The sequence below is a fragment of the Gallinula chloropus genome (genome assembly GCF_964237585.1).
Source record: "Gallinula chloropus genome assembly, chromosome: 12".
In the NCBI taxonomy this organism is placed as follows: domain Eukaryota; kingdom Metazoa; phylum Chordata; class Aves; order Gruiformes; family Rallidae; genus Gallinula; species Gallinula chloropus.
The window spans coordinates 14,975,657-14,997,585 of NC_140097.1; the positions used below are offsets into that span (position 1 = coordinate 14,975,657).

General features: G+C 50.6%; 1 protein-coding gene across 2 annotated transcripts in view; it reads left to right on the top strand.

Moving 5' to 3' along the window:
- Positions 1-512: 512 nt before the first annotated feature.
- Positions 513-21,929, top strand: part of MTMR14 (myotubularin related protein 14) — a gene marked incomplete at its 5' end in the record, with an annotated part of 32,796 nt that continues 11,379 nt past the window's right edge. For both annotated transcript variants that reach the window (XM_084269797.1, XM_084269798.1), the window contains 17 exons: positions 513-635; positions 711-856; positions 6,214-6,322; positions 7,358-7,433; positions 8,153-8,213; positions 8,772-8,894; positions 9,414-9,487; positions 12,018-12,088; positions 12,673-12,747; positions 15,094-15,160; positions 15,715-15,800; positions 16,075-16,151; positions 16,394-16,430; positions 17,854-17,924; positions 18,556-18,605; positions 18,824-18,962; positions 21,562-21,738. In XM_084269797.1, the coding sequence (XP_084125923.1) occupies positions 513-635; positions 711-856; positions 6,214-6,322; positions 7,358-7,433; positions 8,153-8,213; positions 8,772-8,894; positions 9,414-9,487; positions 12,018-12,088; positions 12,673-12,747; positions 15,094-15,160; positions 15,715-15,800; positions 16,075-16,151; positions 16,394-16,430; positions 17,854-17,924; positions 18,556-18,605; positions 18,824-18,962; positions 21,562-21,738 (1,562 nt within the window). The remainder of the gene's footprint in view (positions 636-710; positions 857-6,213; positions 6,323-7,357; positions 7,434-8,152; positions 8,214-8,771; positions 8,895-9,413; positions 9,488-12,017; positions 12,089-12,672; positions 12,748-15,093; positions 15,161-15,714; positions 15,801-16,074; positions 16,152-16,393; positions 16,431-17,853; positions 17,925-18,555; positions 18,606-18,823; positions 18,963-21,561; positions 21,739-21,929) is intronic.

Sequence of the window (21,929 nt, forward strand, 5' to 3'; positions counted from 1 at the left end):
ATTAAGAGCAGCGCTCGGCCAGTCCCGCTTAGCAGCGCCCGCCAGCATTTGCCCCGAGCTAAATTCCCGCTGCTCACAGCTCCAGCATCTCCCCGCCCCGGGGCAGGGGTAAGCGCAGCCCGCCCTCCGCCCCGCCCCGCCCCGGGAGCCGCCCCGCGCCTGAGGAGCCTTGGCAGTGCCCTGGCCGTGCCCAGCCCTTGCACCGGGCCCCGCTTCGGGCCCGACACTGAGACCTAGACGGCTCCTCGCTCAGCAGGGGCCGCCCGCTGCCCGGCGGGGGAGGGCAGGGCCGTAAGCCCGCGCCGCTAGGGCGGGGAGGACGGCCCATATCCTCGGAGCGGAGCCGCTGGGGCGCAACGAAAGGTGACGCGTCGCGTCCCGATGACGCCCGCCGGCGGAAAGGGCGTGATGCCTACGCAGCGCTGATTGGTTCGGCGAGCGGAAGCGGCGGCGGCAGGCGGAAGTGGCGGGTGGGGAGGGGGCATGGGCCGGCGGCGGTGAGCGAGGAGGGGATGGCGGCGGCCCGCGGCTGCCCCCCGGCGGGCTCCGGGGACCGCGTCCTGGCCGAGCTGCTGCTGGAGTTCTCCCGGGCACAGTACCGCGCCAAGGACGGCGGCGGCGCCTCCGCCGCTAAGGTGAGGGGGCCGGGGCTGCGGGGGGCTGGGCGGCCGGTGGCGGCGCGGCGGCTGCTGACCGGTGGTTGTCCGCAGGTGGAGCGGATCGAGCGGCGGTGCCTGGAGCTCTTCGGCCGCGACTACCGGTACAGCGTGATTTCCAACGTGCATGGCGAGGTTTGCGCCCACTACCCGCGGCACATCGTCCTCCTGGAGCGCGACGCCGTCGCCGGCCGCGACCCGTAAGGCTCCCCGGTCCCCCCGCCCGCCCCCCGTCCTACCCGGCTGAGAGCTGCTGGAGGCGGCTTCGCGTTTTGTCCCGAGGAGTTTCCGCGCCTGCCGGGACTCGCTGCCGCTCCGGGGTTCCCGCCAGCCGGGGGAAGCCCCGTCATGCAGCGCCCTGGCTAATTATAGCCGGCGGTGTCAGGCGCTGGGTACGCCGCTCCCGGGGCACCCCTCGCTGCCTGCCAGTGCTTCGCTTCCTTGCTGAGCTCCCGCGGGGCTTCTCTGAGCTCCCCAAGTGTCCTGGGTTTCCTTGGCGAAGGCTGCTAAGCCAAGCCTGTGATCCAGGGGACAAGGAGCAAACGGGGAGCCCCAGGGCAGTGCTAACTCTGCAGCATGTGGTCCTGGAGCAGACATGAGCACGGCGTTGGCACCCAACAATTGCCGTGCTGTGGCTGACCCAGAGACTTGAGGGGTCCCTGGTTGGGAGCAGGACTGTGTGATGCTTGCTCTGCCTCGAAGTGCCCGTGGTGTGGCTGGAAAGCCTCTGATTCGAGAAGTTTTAGTCTGGAAGGCATCTCCAGGGGGGTCGGGGGGCTGATAGGGGCTGGACAGGTAAAGTAACCTTGACAGAAAGTCTGTCCCCAGCATGGTAGGTGGGGCAGCAGGCACTGAGGTTTAGTGAGTGAAGGGGAAAGGCTTGTAGTGCAGTGCGAGTCTAAACCAGTGTGTTTCTGGACTTTGACCCACAGGCTCAGAATCACATTGGTCTTGCTTCTGGCTGAGCATTAGCTGCTCCCTGTGGCTCTAACCACAGCCTCTCACTTGTTATTTTCTTTTCCAACAAAACACAATGCAGTTTTTCAGTCTTAACTGTGTCTGTGACAAGAGTGACATGTTCAAAAAGACGGTGGTCACCTTGTTCCCCTCACAGGAGTGTTGTGTCTGGCTGCTTTGCCAGAGGAAGGTAAGCCATCAGCTGCCGTGCTGGCGTGCAGGCCAGGTGCTATAGGAGGGGTCTTGAGAAAACAGCCCCAACTGATTATCAGGTGGGAGAATTTCTGCTTAACCATTAGACCAGAGTAGAAAAGATTAAACCTAAAAAAGGAGGGGGGGGGGAAAAAGAGGAAGCTGAAGCATGAAGCTTCAAATGTGACCATGACTGTCTTTCAGGAAGAGAAACTGAATGTTTCTGCCTTTCCTGCTCTTGTAAGAGCAAAGGGGGTTTAACTTTTCTGATGAGTGTTCAAAGCAAGTGTACTGACACTCAGTGTGTCGTTGACTCTCAGGACTTTTGCAAGCCAGCAGTGGCAATTGCACTTTAAATATCGATGCTTTCCAAGTCTTGATGCTCTCCCAAGGAGTCATGGAAACAGGCTACCCTTTGCATCCCTCTCCTGACTTTTGGGGGGTAATCTCTCTAAAAGCTGCTAAATAATTTTAGATGAATGCAGGTTTTAGTTGTGTTGCTGTGCTCTGTGGAATAATCATGAAGTGGAAACTGTTGCACTTCCAGTTAACGGGACACTGGGAGTGTCTTTGTCTGCCTTTCATCTTTCTAGCATTCTTAATCAGCTGATAAAATCTGCTTGAAGCTTGCACAGCACCTCACGCTCCTGGTAATGAGTTTTTTGGAAGCAGTTCTCGTTTATACCACCTCTGTGCTGCCCGGTGGGTTCTGCTGGTACAGCTGCTCCTGAGCTGTGTGGGGAACCACCAAAAAAATGGGTGTTCTCAAGCCAGCTGGGTTTCCTCATCCTGTTCCTTCTGTGGCTGGGCAGCTGGAAGACAGGATGTTGCTTCATCGAACTTTGCTAACGGCATTCTGAGATCCAGGCAGGTGCAGGAGGTAGTGGGAGGAATTTGGTGTCGTGGTTTTGGCTATGGGCGAAAGAAGCCGTACACCCCGCGGCTGGGTGCTGCTCGGGAGGAGCCACGGGAAGGAGCAGAACACATCCACCAGCCAGGACTGTGCTTGGAGAACTCTGGTGTCCCCCCTAGAAGGGGCAGGCAGGTGCTGCAGGGAGTGGAAACGGGGGGATGTGCTCAATTCTTCGTTTGCTGTGACTGTGCCTAATCAAAGTCTCCAGATCTCAGGCACCCACCTCTCTGCTCTCAGTTGCAGCTCCTGTTCTGGGCCTGCACCCCAAACAAATGCAACTACAGTCGCACCTATTCTGACAACATGAGAGGAACCCTTGGGTTCCAGTGCAGTTACAGCTACCCAAAGAGAAGCATCTTTGCTTCAGGTCTGTGTAAAATACACACTTGCAAAACCAGGTGCTTGCTCTTACAGGGAATGATTCCCCGGCGTTTAAAAAGATGAATTCAGGTTTTGGGGGCTGATCTGGTGGAGAGAGCTGGGGGGATTAGGGCAGAGGTAATGTTGCCCAGCAATATCTTCTGGGGAAAAAAAATCTTATGGAGGAAAATAAACCTCTCTAAAGAAGTCCAGACAAATTAGTTAAGGTACACGTAATTCCTTCTACCTCTTTCTCTACCTTGTTCCAGGCAGCCTTAATGATGTTCTCTCCTCACACTGCTGAAGAGCTGTTTTCTGAACCTTTTTCAGTAGGCTTTACTCCTGCTGATGCTGCACTGAATCCCCTGTTCTTCAGAGCAGCCCTTCCTCTTGCTACAGAAGTCTCTGTTTACTTGCCATGTTTACCTGTGGTTCATCTTTAGTTCTAGCTCTACAGATCATGGTTCTTGAAGATCTTAGAGCGCTGTTTGTGGCAAAGCCATGATGGATAGCAGAGCAGACTTCTGGCTTCCTAGGGAGCAGGCACAGGAGCCAAGGAGAGGGGTTCATCCTTTCATGTGCACAGTGGCACACTGGGCTTGCCCTGTGTCCCAGGTTCTACCAAGCTGCTTGGACTCACTCCCCAGTGCTGTGATGCCTGCTGAAGGCAGCATAGTTAATGTGCTGAGAGGAGAAACCTTCTGGCTTGTCTCCACTCCTGGAGATCTTCCAGGCATTTATTTTTTAGAATCCCAGACTGGTTTGGGATGGAAGGGACCTCAAAGCCTATCCAGTCTCACCCCTGCTGTGGGCAGGGACACCCTCTGCTAGACCAGGGTGCCCAAAGCCCCATCCAGCCTGGCCTTGAACCCTGCCAGGGATCCAGGGGCAGCCACAGCTTCTCTGGACACCCTGTGCCAGGGCGTCACCGCCCACACAGGGTAGAATTTTTTTCCTTGTATCTAATATAAATCTGCCCTATTTTAGTTTAAAGCCATATTTGCTGAATCCCATCTTCTGGACTGAAGCTGCGCCACAGGCCTATTCTGGTAACTCTCTATTAAAGTTCTTGTTTCCCTCTGTAGTTCCTTTTAGAAAGGAAACATAAAGACAGCTGGAGCAGAGTGCAGGATGCATCTCTTAGCAGCATGTGTTCCTTCCAAAGCAGCCCCAGGAACAAATCTGTACGTCAGAATCCCCGAGTCTCAGAAACCAGTTTGGTGTTGGGAGTTGCAGGCCGAGGCGCCTCTTCTCAAGCTGCTCGCGGGCCGTCCCTGCGGTGCGTGTGTTCCACGTGCTCTCTGTGGAGGGAGGCAGATGGCAGCGTGGAGCTCCTGGCTGTTTGCAGTGGCAGCCATGGGCAGAGCTTGGATTGCGTCAGTGGGGCGCGTGCTCCTCTAGCCTGGGCACAGTCTCACCTGCTCCTTTGCGTTGGTGTTTTCCTGCCTCTGCTCTGAGGGCCGTCATGTCCACAACATGTAAAAAAGGTTAGTTTGGGTTCTTGTTCATTAAATTCTGGTATATACCAAAGCTCTTTGGAGCTGGACAGCCAAAGTAGTTGTGTGTGTAGGGAAACGTTAAAAATCTTGAGCCTCTGCTATGAGCTCTGAGAATTGAGGCCTTTTTAAAAAAAAGGAAAAAAGGAAAAGCAGGGTTTGAAGGTATTGTGTGTCCTTTCCCTGCTTCTACAGGCACCGCTTTGTATAATCTTTTCCATAAACAGATCAATTTCCCTGTCAATAATAGATGAATTTTTTAATCCTTCCCAGAGTGGCAGCTGCAGGTAGATTGCTCCACACTCACAATGATCCTGAAGCTTAGCAACTTTCTTTTGACTTCCAATGTAAAGGTATTCATTTGTTCTTCGGCCAGCATCGTCCTTTGCCTTTGAGTTCTCCTCCCTCGCCACTCTAGGTTCTCTCCTTCACCCTAATCGCATATTGTTGTGTCCCCACTTCATCTTCATCCCCTCTGCCAGTCAGCCTGTGATGGTTTCTCTTGCAGCATAGACCCTGGCCATCCTAATCATCTTGCCGTGTCTTTTCAGGCGTGGGTAGGTCACTGGAACCAGGTGCCTTAGCTGAGATCTTGTGCTCTGCACAGTGATGCTGGTACTTCTCCATCCCAGTAGAGAGTTTCCTGTGATTTTACTTGTCCCTTTTTTCATATCTAGGTGTTGATAATGCACGACCATCAACCAGTTCATCCAGGCTCTTGTGTTGAGCTCTGCTACTGGAAAGGGCTGACTGGAAATTCCTGTTAGTCACCTCTGAGTGCCTGACCAAGCAGTCTTTTATGTCCAGACTTCATCTGGTTTCAGTCATGTCAGTCTGTGTGTTTCTTCAGTGCCTTGTGGAATCTGTAGTCCTCCCTGCACTGACGGTTCTTCCCAGAGGTCTGTGTAGTTCAGAATTCAGTTTGGATTCCTATCGAATGTCAACTGGTATTTGGACAAATTGCAACAATTTTAATGTGTCTCCAACTCAGAACGTGTTTCTGCTTCAGCTTTAACCAGAAAACCAAACAAAATTTACTTTGCAGATGCAGCTGATGTTAATCTAACTGCTCTGCTCAACCCACCAGCTGATTCACACATAGTTGTCTTAATTACCCAGCAACACAAATGCTCAAGTGACCAGAACTAAAGTCCATTGACTCTTCAAGCTTTTATTCGCTGCTTTTTTTTTCCTTGCAAAATGATCACTCTGTGAATTCACCCTGATAGCAGTGCTGAGCTGCTTTTTGGTGGCAAAGTGGTGGGGAGAAAAGCAGAACACATGTGTATATATATTTCTGTAGACTCCAGCTCGCTCTGGTATCCCATCATAAGGAATCTGCATGTTAGTCTCTAGCAGACCGCTCTGACAGTACTCACGTTGCCAGCTCCTGAAGATGCTTCCTGTCAGGTACTGTGCAGCTGGCCTTTCAAAATGAAGGAAAGGAAACAGAAAAGCCTCTGTACCTGTTGTACAGCAGCAGAAGCAATTCTTAAAGAAGCGTCTTCTTGTTTGCTAACTGCAGAGCTGGCTTCTAGGTGAAAGGGATGGGGGTTGCAGCCCAGGGTGTCTGCTGCGGCTTCGCTGAGCGGCGCGTGAGAAGATGCTCTGTGTACTGAACCGAATCTCTGTCCACTAGGTTTGAGAGCACTGTGCAGGTTGGCAAACTGCAGGACCTTATCAACCGAAGTAAGATGGCGAGGTGTAGAGGACGATTTGTTTGCCCAGTCATTCTGTACAAGGGAAAGGTAAAGCTCCACGGGTTACCTGTCTTAATGTAGAAAATGACCTTTCTCCCTGCTGTTTGAACTGTGCAGCCACGTCTTCAGGCGGTTGTCACCATTCTGAATGCTGTAACAATCTGTTCTTAGGTACAAGCAGGCAGCCTGTAGTAGTAGGTAGCATTTGCTATCTAGGCTGCAAAAGTCATCTGTGGGGGCTTCAGGCTGTTTCACCCCACCACGTCATGAGCATTGCACCAGAGAGCTAACATTTTCTCCACGTGTATGTTCCTTCTGAAGGACCAAAGTTATTTGGTCTTTGAGAGGGGAAAGACAATTATTGTCACTTTCTGCCCCTTCCTCTTCCCAGCAGTGAGCTCCTCTGATTAACTTTGCTCTCTGAAGTTTCCCTCGTCGGTTCCCTGGGGAGGCAAGATTGCATAAATGGTCTTAGGAATGTGTGGGCTCATCTGCAAGGGGATTTATGAGAAAGTGAAATTACATTTGTTTTTATGTGGATTACTTAAACTGCATTGAAGCCCTGTAGGAGTAGGCTCATTTAGAATTTAAGTAGCTTAATTCAGTTTTCTTAGTTCATTTTAGAAACACTGTATGAACAGCAAAATCATACCTGTGACAATTTTAATCTAGCTTGACTAAAGCCATTATGGGCTGAACCTGCTGACCCTTTCCCACAGGAGTGAACTGCCTGGAGTCGTACTGGGACCGTCCATAATCTTATCCACAGGAAAGTGGCAATAAGGCTCAAGCAGGGTATTAACAGAGCATGGACGTTGCTAACTTGGCAGGAACTGGCTGTGTGAGTGAATTTGGAGAACTGGAGATGAAAATGTGATTTAAAAACTAGCTACAGATAAAGTCATTTGGCAGTTGGATGTGTTTGGAGAACTCGATCTGGACCAGGGTTGCAGGGGAGGCTGTGGAGAGGTGGTAGCTGTAGTTACTAGCTGTCTGTGTGCAACATGACAGCAGATAGGTCAGAGAGCTGGTAAGGGAGAGACTCCTGGAGCATGTGTGGTTAATAACAGAATCTTCCTCCAGCATATTTGCAGATCAGCAACACTGGCCGGATGGGGAGAGCTCTATGGGCGCACTGGCTACAACTATATCTTCTCAGGTGAGTGAGGAGCCCTCTGACCAGCTGCCTGGCTAGGCTGGAACAGTCTTCTAGCTGGAAGACCAGGCTATTCCTCAGAGCAGGTGCAGAGTCTGGCATGGACCCGCATGTATCAGGCCCTGCTTAGTAGAGCAAAGACTGAACTCTCGTGTCCATTTCCAAGCACCATACTGAAGGATAAAGTGCTGTACCTCTTAGGAAGCAGCAGCAAGGGAATTAGAGGGTGAGGAATGAGTAATGGGAAGCACGTAGGCAAGTAAGGCAGCCCAAAGGAGTCAGGCTACTGATCCCCAGACATTGGAGTGGGAATAATTTAAGAAAGGCAATAAGAACTTGCTGTTGCCTGGCTAATCATTGGGAATCAAATCCTGCTACTGGTGAGGTGTACTGGACTCTAGGGAAAGCTCATCAGGGGAGTGTTGGTTGTCTGTAGTGTGGGAGCTGAAGCTTGGTATAGCAAAGCACTGTGCAGCACTATGGGATGTCCTTCTGGCTATCAGTCATGGGTTTGATCTGCCTAGATCCTTTGCAATGACATGGGAAAGATGGGCTACTTAGAAAACAGGCTCTTCAGAAAGAGATGTGGGGAGCCACTGAGAGCACTTACATGTGGAGAGAAGACATGCCAATCCATGGCTTTTCTGGTCATGTGCATGTCTTGTCAGATTGGGGGTTGAGTTGGTTTGCATCAGTTTCAGTTCTTAATGCCTTCTTTGCAGGGGGTTCTGATGATGCTTGGGCAGATGCAGAAGACATTTCAGAGGAAGATTCCGCGCTTAGGTTTGTATGGATCACTGGGATAAGGAAAAGGGAGTTTGGGCCACAGCTGCCTGGCTCAGCCACTCAATTCTGACTTGGCTGGGCTTTGGGTACAGGCTTGAGACCGTCACCAAGCTTGGAGTCTCATTTCCTTGCTTTTTCAAGTCTTGAATGCTAGTCCCTGGCTGAACCAGTCAGTGTAGCTGGAGCCTGCTAAACTATTGCCAGAGGGAAAGGCTGGAGACAAGAATTTATAGAGCCCATTAAAAAGGTGTTTGAATTGCACAGATGTGTTTACTTCATCAAAAAGCACATCTCCAGGCTGGAGAAATTGTTCTATATCTTATGTGCTTGTTGCAGCACAGAATGAGATGTGGGGAGGGACCTTACCTAAGCATGAAGCTTGTGCTGTCATTTTGCTGCAGGGTCTGACTCTGACCTGTGGAGACAAGGCTTCTGCTGTGCAGCTTAATGCAAGAAGCAGTTCAGGGAAGAACTGTGGCAGTGTTGTGCAAAGAATCAGAATCAGCATAGTCAGGCTTCCACGCTCATCTTGCTTTGTTTTGTCCTGTCTCACAGGAATGCAGACTCCCAGCTGTTTGACAAGGTCAGAGGGCATGACATCAAACTGCTTCGATACCTGTCTGTCAGGTATATCTGTGACCTGATGGTGGAAAACAAGAAGGTGAAGTTTGGCTTGAAGTGAGTCTGGGTTCCTTTGTTTTTCTGCAGGCTTTAGGTTGCAGCTAGCGTAGCCCTTCCGTGGGAATTCTTATTGGGCATGGACTCAGCAACCTGGGAGTACTCCCTGGAAGAGTCCTACAGCAGGATCAGTTAGTGTTGTAATGAGAACTCCAAGGTTTTCAGCCAGAGAAGGCTGGGTCAGTGGGCAAGATACCTGCTTTCATCGGTCTTCTGCAGTCTGGGTAGATTTTTCTCTCTAGAGCCTGCGGTGATGTGACAGTCACCCCTTCAGAAAGGGGGAGAGCAAAGGAGCCCTCTGCTTGTGTATAGAAACAGATAGAGGTATTTTTCCTTTTCAGAGGAAAGCTTTAGTATTTTGGGACTGTGCTTGTTCGTTTGGATGTGTTGAGTAAGTTCTGCCTCTGCTTACTCCAAGTCAAGTCACTGTGCAGTGAGATGTGACAGGTAGCTTTTCACATGCTAGTGTCTCCATGAAAGATCCTTTACAAATGCCTGTTTTCTTCTTGTCCTGCACAGTGTGACATCTTCTGAGAAGGTGGACAAAGCTCAACGTTACGCTGATTTCACGCTTCTCTCCATCCCATATCCAGGTACAGGACTGATGTCCAGAGGGACTCCCAAGGGACAGGTGACAATCTGTTTCTGCGGACTGGGAACTACCTGTGTGTGTGGTGAAATGACTGTGGCTTGCTGAATGCTTCCTATGCTCCCTCTGGAGAGAAGCTCTTTTAAACTGAGAGCAGCGCAAGGAATGTGGATGCTCTGGCAGTGTGAGTCAGCATTAGGCACCCTTTGAGGTTACAGAATAATTTCTCAGTGGTTCTAATCAATTCAAGTCCCAGAGGTGGAGCCAGGGTTGAGGTGGCCTTTGACACCCCCGCAACTCCAAGCTAGTACTTTATGCAAAATATATAGCTTGTTCTCTGTTATGTAAAACCCTAATTCCTCAGAGTATTTACTAGGCCTGGTGTTCCAGAGCACCCCTGGAAGATATCCTCAGTGCTAAGCAGAACTGTTAACCTGAGCCAGCAGTGTATGGCTGAGATGCAGACCACTCCAGCCTGTCTCCCTGGCTATATTAGTCTCTGTGCCTAGCAACCACTGCTGGGTCACTTGCTGCACTCTTCAAGATGAGCTGAATATTGCTGCCTGCTTGCTGATGTCTGCCTCAGTAGGGTTGGATAAGAGAATGCCATGCTCAAGGTCTGTCTGCAAAACCTTGCACACAAAGAAAGGGAGAGGAGGAGAAAAATACCACCCATCACTCCCCCCCAAAAAAAAACCCCACCCAGAATAATCTAAACCCAAACTTTTTTTCCTTTTTCTTTGTATTACTAATTGTTGCCCTTTAAGCAACTCTTTTTTTTTTTTTTAAGGGTGTTTGTCATTTCATGCAAATATCAGTGAAAATTTGTTGAAGCTGTGTTAAGATTTCTGTCGAGTTTGCCCTGCATATTGCAGAGGAGTACAGAAATAAGAGAGTTCTCTAGCATGTGGCACAGGTGTACGTTGCTGAGTATGCCTCACTAATCTTCAACCATGGGAGAGAAGAGCCTATGTAGGTCTTTTGTAGGGTTTGTAATGAATGAGGAAGTAGTGACTCTGAGTTAAGCTGTAGAGTTGTTGCTGTAAGAAGGTTCTGTACAGTTGTTAGTCTCTGGGGATCTGCATGCTGTATGCAGTGTTCAGTGATGGTGCTTCTTGTGTGCCACCTGGGACAGCTGCTGTATTTTAGCAGCTCTTCACTGCTATGCCATAGGTAAACCTTACAGGACTGGAAATTTTCCCTGCAGATGCTGCCTGGTTTCAGCAGTGCTGGTCCACAGAGGAATGTTGCCATTCTGTTAAATCTCAGGCATACACATCTAAGGATCAGCAGCCCCTCTAGTGACTGGCCAGACGCTGTGATACATTCTTACTGGTGTTTTCAGGTTTGCATTGAAACAACTTCTGTTTTGTAATCTGCCTTTAAAGCTCTCCTGAGATTCTGTTGTTCAGGCAAGTGAGGCAGTGTCCAGATATGAGTGTCTAGGGTGGAAAAACTTGGGTTGAGGTGGGGTATCTGTAGCAGCTTTAGTGCTCTCCAGCACAGAAAAACCCTCTTTTCCATTTGACTGGTGGTTGGTGTTTGCAGATGCCAATACTTAGTGCCATAATCCCCCATTCTTTGCTTTAAGCTGTTGTTTAATTGGAGTTAAATCTCATCTGACAGATTGCTTCCTGACTCTGAGATTTTGAGGACTAGTCCTGTCCTTGTGCAAAGCTCATTTCTTTTCCGCCATTGTGACTTGCAGGGGAGGAATCTTCCCCTGCTTTCCTTCGGTGTCTGGCACAGGGGTGTCACCTGCTTTCCTTCAGTGCCTGGCACAGGGGGGTCTTGGTAAGGTGGGTGCTGTGGGGCATACACACAACGTTGGGAGAGGTGTTTCGCGTAGCCTGCGGGCAGCCGCAGTGCTAATGGTGCTGCTGAGCTGTGACTAAGTGACTGCAGTTTGCTGCAGAGACTTCAAATAGTTGTTTGAGGAGAACAGAGCTGAACAGTGGATTTCAGGAGGGAGAGGGCTTGGGGGAAAACCTTGGAAGTGGTTGTGTACCTGCTTCCTTCAGATAGGGCAATTCACGTGTTTGAAAGAGGAGACTTAAATGTGAGAGAAATCACAGCTGCCTCTGACAGAGCCCCTTCTTGTTACATGTGGCAGATGCCCTGTGAAAGTTGGCTTTCCCCAGGGCTCTGCCAACACTTCCTTTTGCTGGTTCTTTCTCAGCGTGCCAGGCTGATGCCTTAGATCTCTGCAAGAAGCCAGTGGCCCTGGAAAGTGCAGCTCCTTGGTGAAACCTCTTGTTTACAAGAGAATAAAACCAGTCCCTCAAACTCCATGCTTGCTGTGTGTTTGGAGTTTCCCCTTTGCTGTGTGAGTGCTGAGTTCTCTGGGTTGCTGCTGCCAGGAGGCTACACTGCACGCAGTACTGATGATTGCTGCTCTTCTCTTCCTGCAGGCAGCAGTTTTGATTGTCTTGGTGCTCTGGAGCCTGGGGCTGCCAGCACTTCCAGTCCCACAGGGCACTTCAGTTGTTAGGTATCAGTCAGGTGAATGGTTGTTCGTTGTTTCTTTCTTGCAGGCTGTGAATTTTTTAAGGAGTACAAAGACCGGGATTATACAGCTGAAGGGCTCATATTTAACTGGAAACAGGTATGTTACAAATTGGAGAGCTCTGGGCTTCAGTCTTGCCTCAGAGTTCCTGACTGATGGTGTGTGTGTCATGTGCTTATTTCTGGTCACAGGGAGGAAACCAACAGGTCAAACAAAGCAGATAGAGAGCATGCTAAATCATTCACTGTAAAACTTGTTTGTAAAACAAATGAATCGTTATCCTGCAGTCTGGGATACTGGACCTGTCTCAGGAGACGTGGGTTGCTCCTGTTTGTGCATTTGTTATCTTACTGATAGCCAGTGTGCAGTCCTGTCTTTGTATTCAGTTTCCTGCTGAGGGAGGCAGTTGAGCAAAGCAGCCTACAGGAGTTCAGAAACTAACATGCCTTGTCCCTGGCTTTCGCTGTTAGGAGCACAGAAGAGCTCCCCTTGCCCCTAGTCCTCCTGAGAGGGTACAAGTTCAATCTTAACCACTGCAGGTTTCTGCATTCAAAGACACTTTGCTGAGGCACTTTCTTCTAGATGCACTGTTTGGTGCTTGTTTTGGTTTTTTTTTTCAGGAACTCTCTGCCTTCAAGTCACGGCTTTTCTCTGACCAGTTGTTTGTGTTTGGTTTTTTTCAGGATTATGTAGATGCTCCATTAAGTATCCCAGTCTCTCTGACCCAATCTCTCAATATTGATTGGAGCGAATACCAGGTGAGCGATGTGGGTCTCTCTGTGGGAGATCAGAGATCGGGTCAGGAAGGATCAGTAAAGATCAGAAGTCTGACTTGCAGTAATCTGTCTTGTTTCTTACTGTTTCACTGGGAATGGGGCTGCAGGCTTGAGTGTTCAGAAGGGCAAAGGAAATTCTCTACCCAGAAGTTTCCTGGCTTGCTGTGTCCCAAGGCAGCTTACCGTAACATCAGATCTTTTTCTGTAGCTTGTGTAAACTTTGCAGCCCATTAGGGAGTCCTGCCGGTAGCAAAGATAAAGGACGTGCCAGCAAACACTCGTATTGGTTGTCCACAGCCTGAGCTGCAGTGGGCAGGCATCCCTGGCTGCGGAGGGTCTTGAGAGAGATCAGCCTTCCCTTAGGTGAGCAGCAGTCAAGTGACTGGGGCACCTCTTCACGGGCACGTAAGGCACCTGCCCTATGGGAGGAGAGTAGAAAATCACGACTGACCACAGCGTGTCTCCATTCCTCGTTACTGTGGCAGCATCACAGACAATAACTGAACACTTAACATTTGCCCAAGCTTTGAGTTTTACCTTTGTTCACACCAGGAGCATCACCATGTACTGCTGATTAGTGTGCTCCATTTCACACATCGGTGCCCCTACCAATCTCCCCAGGTTTTGGGATGATTGGCTGTGCCGGAGCACGTCGTGCTCCTGTGTGCTGTGGCTGGAAGCACCACAGGACTAGCAGAGCTCCCTGTGCTGGGTAGAGCTAATGGGATCACAGCTTGTTTATGGCTAGAAACTTGTTCACTAGAATACTGAGCAGACGGTATTTTAAAAAGGATATTAAAAATTGAAGAGGGTGTAATAAATAGATGCAGAAATGATCTGAGGACTGGAGAAGGTGCTTCACATAAAGCTGAAGTTCTTAGTCTGTTTAGCTAATCACAAAGGTGATGGAGGGTTGACTTGATTAATGTGTAAGTACGTTTGCAGGGAGAAAATACTAATTCTAAAGCACTCTTCAATCTGGGGAAGCAAGGCTGCGCAGGAAGCAATATCTGCAGTCTGAAACCAGACCTTCAAATAAGGAAAAGCAGTCCTGCATGCTGTTCTTGAGGATGATCTGTTAGACCATGGCTGTTAAAGGAGCAATGAACTGTTGTCCCTTCTTGAGGTGCTTTTTCTGGGCAGAGATGTTGCTAAGTGTAAGCTTCAGGCTATATTTGAGGCAACTGAACAGAACTTTCTGGCTTGTGATATAGAGAGATCAGACTGGATGATTCCTTCTTGCATAAGCACAAGATTGGGTTGACTTGGGCAGATAAAAGACTTTTGAAATGTGTTTGGGTTTTCCTGCCCTGGTCTGAGTGTGTTCCCCATTTCCCTACTTTTTTGTTGCTGTGCAGGCGTCATGGCAGAGCAGTGTGTTCTTTGTCTTGACAGGAGTCATAAGTGTGTTTACACACACGCATGTGTGCACGCAAGCACGCAGCAAGTGTTCTGTTGCTGGCAGTCAGGTGTCATTTATACCACTAACACTGTCACAATGAAATGTGTGTCCCTCTCCTTGCCTCTTCCTTGGCAGTATGATCCTGTTTTCCTAGAGCTAGTTCTGGCTCTGATCAACCTGCTGAAATTCCCTGCATCTTCTCATGACATAGTGATGGAGAGTGACAAGCTTGAGCTTGTTCTGAGGTTTTCCACCTGCATCTTGTGTAGTGCTGGAGGTCTCTGAGTTCAAAGCCCTTCTGCAGTGATGCTGCTCCTTGGGTGTTACCACACAAGTCCAGGGCCTGTCCAGAGCAGCTGGGAGTGGGGCAGCCCTCTGTGGACAGCCTGCTGGGGCCGTGTACAAGAGCCAGCGAGATTTGAGCTAAAGGCTGTGCTGACCTGGGCCTGCTCACCCCAGTGCTGCTTGTATCGCGTACGCAGCTGTAACGTGGCTGCTGAGCCATTTGGTGAGGCACACGCATGTATGCAGGGGTATGGGGGGTGGGGGGGGGGCTGCAGAACTGGGTCAGTGCTCTGCAGGTGTTTGCTGGCTTGTGTCAGTCTCTCTGAGCATGGTCTGCTTAGAGCTGTGGGGCTGTAGGCAAGCAAGTTCTGTGCCAGACAGGCAGACAGGAGAAATAGGCTTTTTTTTAATTATTATTTTTATTTTTTTCCTCCTGTCTGGTTTCTCATCCTGGTGTCCCAGAGGAGGGGGGCATTGATTAGAGCACCAAGGGAGTCTGTCATTCTGAGGAATGGCTGCAAGGGTTACTTCTGCTTTGCTCTTGTTCTGGATAGAGAAGCCAAAAGTACAGTGGGCTCTGAGCCGCTGAGCGGCCTTTTGCTGTGGGCAGACCCTTACCATCAACATTTCTCTTTCTGCAGAGCTGGGACCTTGTGCAACAGACACAGAACTACCTGAAGCTGCTGATCTCTATCATCAATAGTGATGGTAAGGCAAGCTCCTTGCTCCCCGTGGTGTAACTGGAGCAGTTGCCATATCCAGAAGAACAACTGATGGTATTAGTGCCACTCTTTGTAGGGAGCTCTTACAGAGAGCTTCGCTTGTCTTCCTTCAAAATAGGGTGATGTTCCTAGTGTCTGAGGGCTCTAGCTCCCTTTAGAGAGGGGCATGAGACTGGAAATGTGTTCAGGTGGAGCAGGTTTCTTTCTGATGTGGAGATAGATTGTGATAGTGGGTTGCAACTAAGTAGGTGTATGTTCTGGGTAGCAAAGTGATGTTCATACCTAGTGACATCATGTCCTGAGCAGCTGTCAGGAACAGGACAACACATCAGCTGGGCTGCTGACAGCCCAGGACACCCTGAGCAATTTGTGGGCTGCCGTATTCAAGACAAAATGTTCTTACTTGGTGGCTGAGCTCTCTGCTCTTGAGGCTGGGCTGTGGGACGGACAGTGCTTGTCTCTGCAGATTTGCCATAGAAGTCATCGCTGTCGTTGCAATATCCTTTTTTTTCCCCTTCTTCCTACCCTTACCTGGAACAGATGACAGCGGGCTCCTGGTGCACTGTATATCCGGCTGGGATCGAACTCCTCTCTTCATCTCCTTACTGCGCCTCTCCTTATGGGCTGTGAGTACCTGGCCAAACTGCTCTGCTCCTGGGGGTGATTGCTGGGAGGGTGAGTGACTGTGTTGCCAGGAGATGGTGGTGGAACACTTAATGAGGGTGTGGATTGGCTTTGGTGTGGAGCCCAACGTGCTGTCCTGCCATCAGGCATGCTATCACACGCAGGTAGAGCGCGTTGGGCATCTTGAATCACCATTACTGTTTTCAATAGATCATGAATCCCCAAGTCCCGATCCCCAAAGCTGCTGCCTGAAAGTTGTTCTCATTTGCTTGGCAGGATGGACTAATCCACACATCCCTGGAGCCATCTGAGATTCTCTACCTGACAGTGGCCTATGACTGGTTTCTCTTTGGGTAGGCACACTTTTTTACTCACATACGCACCCCTGAGCAGGAAGGAAGAAGCTTTCAGGGGGTCCATCTTTGGTGTTTGCTCACAGCCAAAGATTGATCTTCGGGCAGCTTCCAGTGAGAAGGCTGATGCCTTAGCTTTTTTTACCTGGAGGCTCAGGCATCTGGCTGTTCTTGCCAGCTTGTGTTCTTGTGCTGATTGTGGCTTCCCACGTGTGACTGTGCTTTCGTTGCTCTCTTTACAGGCACATGTTAGTCGATCGACTCAGTAAAGGAGAAGAGGTGAGTGTCTGCTCTGGGGAGGTGGATGAGCATTGCTTTATGTTCTCAGGGTACCTATTCACGGTAGCAGCATTCGCTGCCTGCTTTTGGTCATACCAGTGGGCTGGCTGGGCTCTAAAAAGATTGTTCAGGAACTGGAAATATGAGGTAGGAGCCTTGCTCTGTCACTTCCTGATGCACGAGGTATGAGAATAGTACAGCTTGGTTGTTGAGAGCCAGTCCTACCAGTTCGCTGCTGTGGTGTTGGCATGCAGGCCCCTGGGAAGAGGGGGCCAAGGGCTCGCTCTTCAGTCCAGCAGTGAGAAGAGATGCTTAAGGCATGTGACTGAGACCTTGGAAATAAAGCTGTATAGTCGTGTATTTGTCCTGGGTGCCAGCCCTGCTGCTGGGGTGCTGCAGCTGCATGTGATTTGCATGTAATCATAGGCTCGTGGAGCAGCTTGTGCTGGTTCCAGGGTGTGTGTGTTCGGTGGGGTGTGTCTGTGGGTGCACAGACGGGTCTGGAAGGCAGTTTGGATTAGCAGAACTAGCTCTCTTCGAACGTTTCACCGCTTAACAGCAAAAGATGATTGCTCTGACTGTAGCTGCAGTACAGTGCAAAATCGTTTTTGGATAGAAATCAAGAGGTGGGGAGCATGTCTAACCCTGTTGCTAATCCCCTGCTCCTCAGACTCTCACCTCTCTAGGGAATCCCCTGCCTCTGAACAGCAGAGCCAGGACCCCTGGCCCATTTTTCAGGGGTCCTGGACCCCAATATTAGTACCACTCCTCCCATTCATTCCTTTCCCAAAGCTTTGCTGGCTTGAGCCTCCCAGCTTTCCTCTGCTCTGCTGCCTCCTTGACTAAGGACAGAGTCAGAAGCTGCAGCAGGAGAGGGAGCACATGGCTGCCTTTAGCGCTCCCCTCTGCGGGAGGAGGGGAGGGCTCAGCGCTGTGCAGGTAGCTGGGGTGAGTGCCGATGGATAGCAGGGCAAGAGCTTGGGACCACAGAAGCTGCGGGTACCACGTGCTGCCAGGTGTGATGCAGCTGTGGGGCCGGGGCAAAGCATGTGGGTCTGAGCCTGCTGGTCCTGCTGGGTTTGCTGCTTACCTGGGTGTATAAGCAGCTGCCGGGGGCCGTCCCTTTTCCACTCGGTGCTGATGGCATAAGTACCTGCCGAGTGCTTGCGGCATGTGTGCAGCACGTTGATAAGGAGACTTGTACAAGTTCCTTTCTGGGCCTCCCCGTGGCAGGGAGCAGAGGGTCAGGTTAATTTGTAAGAAACGGCCCAGGATGGGATGGTGGCAGCCCATGGCGTGCTGGGGACTGGTAGCTGCGGATTTCTTGCTATCTCCTTCCTGCCAGCTCCTCCACACCGAGATAAGAGGCTGCATGGAGCCTCGGGTTCGTTCCTGAACCACTCTTCTCTCTCCCTTTGCTCAGATTTTCTTTTTCTGCTTCAATTTTCTGAAGCACATCACCTCTGAGGAGTTCTCTGCTGTGAAGTCGCAGAGGTAAGAAGCCTGTGCCTGCTGCTGCATGGGCTGCAGAGCCAGGAAGCTTGTTAGTGCTTTTCCTTTGGGGAGATGGAAGCCCTGGTGTCCTGGCCCAGTTTTCTCTTAATTTATTCTGCACTCTGAAGGCTGCAAAACGGGGCCGAGGCTTGTGAGGTGCCACGTTGTGCTCTGAAAAACTGTCCATGCTGAAATGTGCTCTTTGCTTAATGACTGTCCGTGGCTGCTGAAGCACAGATGAACCCAGAGATGTGTGCTCTCGCTCAGGTGGGCTGCCCAGAAAGCTCAAAAAAGCACTGCTGGGGGAGTGGGGGGGCTGGATTTTCACAGAACAGCTAAATAGTAACCCCTTCCTATTTCAGGAGGGGTAGAAAGAAACAAAGCCCATCCTGCAGGCTCTGAATAAGCACTTGTCTGCCTGCAGCCTGTTGCAGGCTCGCAGCACAGGGAGTCTGGGCTGGGACTGCTAGGAGGGTCAGATGCTGCACACCCATCCTGTCCCCTGCCCTCTGCCCCTGCACAGCTGATTCCTCTCTGCTCTGATCTGCTGTGTGCTACAGAGATCTGGCTACAGCCAGCCTCCACACAGCCCTGTAGCCTGCCTGAGGTAACCTTGTCTCTTCTTCCCCAGAAGGAAGAGTTTGCCCCCTGGCTTCACCCTGGAAGAGATCTGCATGCTCAGTGAGTGCTGCTGCCAAGCATCAGCGCCCCTGGGTGCTGGTAATGGGGATAACTTGAGGGCTTGGGTTACTGGCATCAAGGTGACTACAAGTGGGTGTGTTTCCCTTGGGACCTTGAAAAATGTGGTCCCAGGGCATCTGGGAAGTGTGTTGCCTACAGGGAGAGAAAGTGAGCAAGACCAAGCTGGTCTTCAGGCACCTCTGTTTTGTTTTCTCTAGAGCAGAGAGACCGAGGCAGCACCACGAGTCTGAGCAGCGACTTCTCCCTGGGGATAGAAAGTTCCCCTGGAGCAGCTGGGAGCTTCACCTATGAAGCAGTGGAGCTGATGCCAGCAGGAGCACAGGCTCAAGCAGCATGGTGAGGAGATAACCACTCATTGGGCTGCAGAACAAAAGGGGCAGGCTCTGTGCAGATAGTTCTGAAGTCCCTTGGCCTCCAGGTCTGCTCTCTGTAGCATGGGCTCTTTACAGTGAAGGGAGGAATTTGGCTGTCAGAGGCTTTTCTGCAGCTTGTGCTACAGAACTTCTGCACCAAAAAGTGGAGACTACCCCAAGCACAGGGCTTGCCAGGCTTCTGCAGGGGTGCTCCTGGAGTTTGTCCTGTGCTGAGAGCAAAGCAGCTTTGTTTCATTTTCATCAGTTTTTCTGTTAAAAGTAATGAAATCCTTTCAGGATGAAGTTTAAAAGATGATTCCAAACTACCAGAAAAATGACATTTGGCAGCAGCTTCCCCAGGGAAAAGTGGAGATGGTTTAGCTGCCCTAAAATAAAGCTTAATCATTTTACAGAAGAAACTATACAGGGGAGTGTGTGCAGCTAGTGGTTGGTGGGCTGGGTGGCCAAGAATCCCCTCTAAAGTTTTGCTCTGGTAAGAGCACAGTGTGTGCAAGTGGGAAGCAGACTGCTGCCTGCAGTGCTGCTTAGAGATACTTTAGGGGAGAATATGAAATTTTCAGTGCTCCCCACTGATAGAGGGTCACATAGGACTCACCTGGGGATGCGGGCAGGAAGTGGGGACTGGGGAAAGTGACTGGCAACTCTGCTGCTTTGGGATGGGGTTTGTGCTTGCTTGTGGAGTTTCTGGTGCTGTTTGGGGATTTCAGAACCTTGCTGTAGGGTTGCCCCTCTCAGTTTAATTTTTCTCTCTTCTCCCTTAGCACATGTGAAGATGCTATTTTATATTGCAATTATTTTAAATTAAATCTGGGTTGTGCTGGAGGCAGTTGGAAGTCCTCTGGGACCGAGCTCGCAGCCATGCTAGTGGCAGCAGCCTTTCTAAAGCACATTACGATTCAATTTATAAAGTGCTGAAGAGGGGATGAGAGAATCTTCCTGCAGAATTGCAAAATGGAGATGGGGAGTCCTAAACTGTGTCTGCCAAGTGAGTAGCACAGCTCTCTTCAACACACAGAGCCCACCCACCCACAGCAAAACGACCATAGCAAGTAGAGAATAACTTTCCGCTTGTCCCAACTGCAGGGTAGTAAAATGGAAACATTTCTGTTGCTCTGAGTGCTCAGGATGTACAGACTAGATCCTGCAGAACCAAAACCTACACCTGATTTTCACAAGGTGGGAAGTGGCCAGAGTGTGTTGGAAGAGATCTGCTGCTGCCACAGTGATGGTTCAAGCCCATGCTGAGGGGAAGAGAAGGCTGTGAGCCTTGCCAGGAGGGCTTGGGGAGGGCACTGAGCAGAGGTGTCTTGCTGCAGGCTGTTGTGGCTGTGTAGGCTGGAGAACAGGGAAAGCTGGTTACCAGGTGGGTAAGCTGGCCTGCATGAATTGTGAGGGGGAGAGGATGAGATGTGTTTCATTGTGTTGTCCTGAAACAGGTGGCCTCTAGGTCTCCTTGCAAGGAGAGGCATTTAGTTTTCAGCCATACAAGCCTGTCTCCGCAGGCTGTGCTTGGAGATGTTGGCAGCTATGATAACATGAGATGAATAATGCTTGAGAGAGGCTGTGGTGTGATGTTTGAGGGTGGACACCCTTCAAGAAGTGAAGAGAGGATATCGTGCTTCCCACTGTACAAGGAGCCTGTCTTTAGCTGCACTTGCTGACAGTGCTTGAGATACCAGTCCAAACGGCGCTGCCCTCACAGATCCCAGGGAGAACAGCATCTTTTCTCCTTGAGTTTGTTTGCTTCAGACTTTTCCTTTTAACTTGTGTACATAGGGAGGTCTTTGTCCAGTTCAGCATGGTTATGGAAGGGGAAAAATTCTTGGGGGTCTTCCAGAACAACAAAAAAGAAGTGGTGTAAGAAAGAAAACCTGCACATGGAGCAGTGGTGATGTGAACTGGTCCCAGATATGTGTGCCTGGACAGTACTTTGAGCCAAGGCCTGGTGCGGCAATGGACAGTGAATCGTGCCCCTGTCAGCGTGCTGGCCAGAGAAGTTGCTGGCTGTCAGCACAGAGAGAGGGCTGAAATGCACCTACACCTAGAGTGACTGTGAGCTGTGAGCACAGGGTCAGAAGTGTGGTTGGTGGTGCCTGAAGGGAATCACTAAAAGGGAAAATAACACAGGCATTGTGTCCCTGTCACCCTTGTCAGCGTGTGCGAACACCCACCTGGGCGGAGCTCGAGGCTGATATGCTCTGTATTAGAGCAGATTGAAATGGTCTTTCCCTGCTGGGAGGCCCCTTGCTCGAGGCGTTTTTACAGCTAGACTAAACAAAGCAGTGCTGTACATGTGTGGGCTGATGCATTCTCCTGTCTCTGATTTCCAGGTCATGTGGATGCTGATCTATAGAAGAACGGGCTAAGATGGGTTGAGCTCAGTGTACCCCTGTCACTGAGCAGTTACCCGTGACTCATGGCTCTGTGCGAGGGAGGAGGGCAGGTTCAGTGGGAATAAGAGCTTCCAGCTGCTGGGGTAAAACTGGGCTTGTTGTGGAAAGGCTTCCTAGTTGGAGTATGTGGGAAAGCCAGCTTTCTCACCCAAGTCCTCCATCCTGCAGGAGGAAGAGCTGTGCATCATCACCACAAGCCGTGCTCTGGAGCAGGGCGCAGCAGTCTGAAGACAGGCTGCCTTCCACGGGGATGGTTGAAGTGAAGTCCTCCAGCTCCTCCTCGTCAACCCATTCTGATAACTTCCTGAGGACTGGAAGCAGCCCCCTGGAAGTGCCCAGATCCAGGTGAGATGGGACAGAGTTTCTCAGCAAAGCAAGTGTCTGGTAAAGGGAGCACAGGGCTGTGTGGCTCTAAGAGCCCTGGAGCATGCGGGTTTGTACCTACAAACAGGCCTCAGGAGGTCAGTTCCTCTGTAGCCTGAGCTTGTGTGAAATGATGGCCATTAAACACACAAACTCCTGCCTCAGCCCGATAA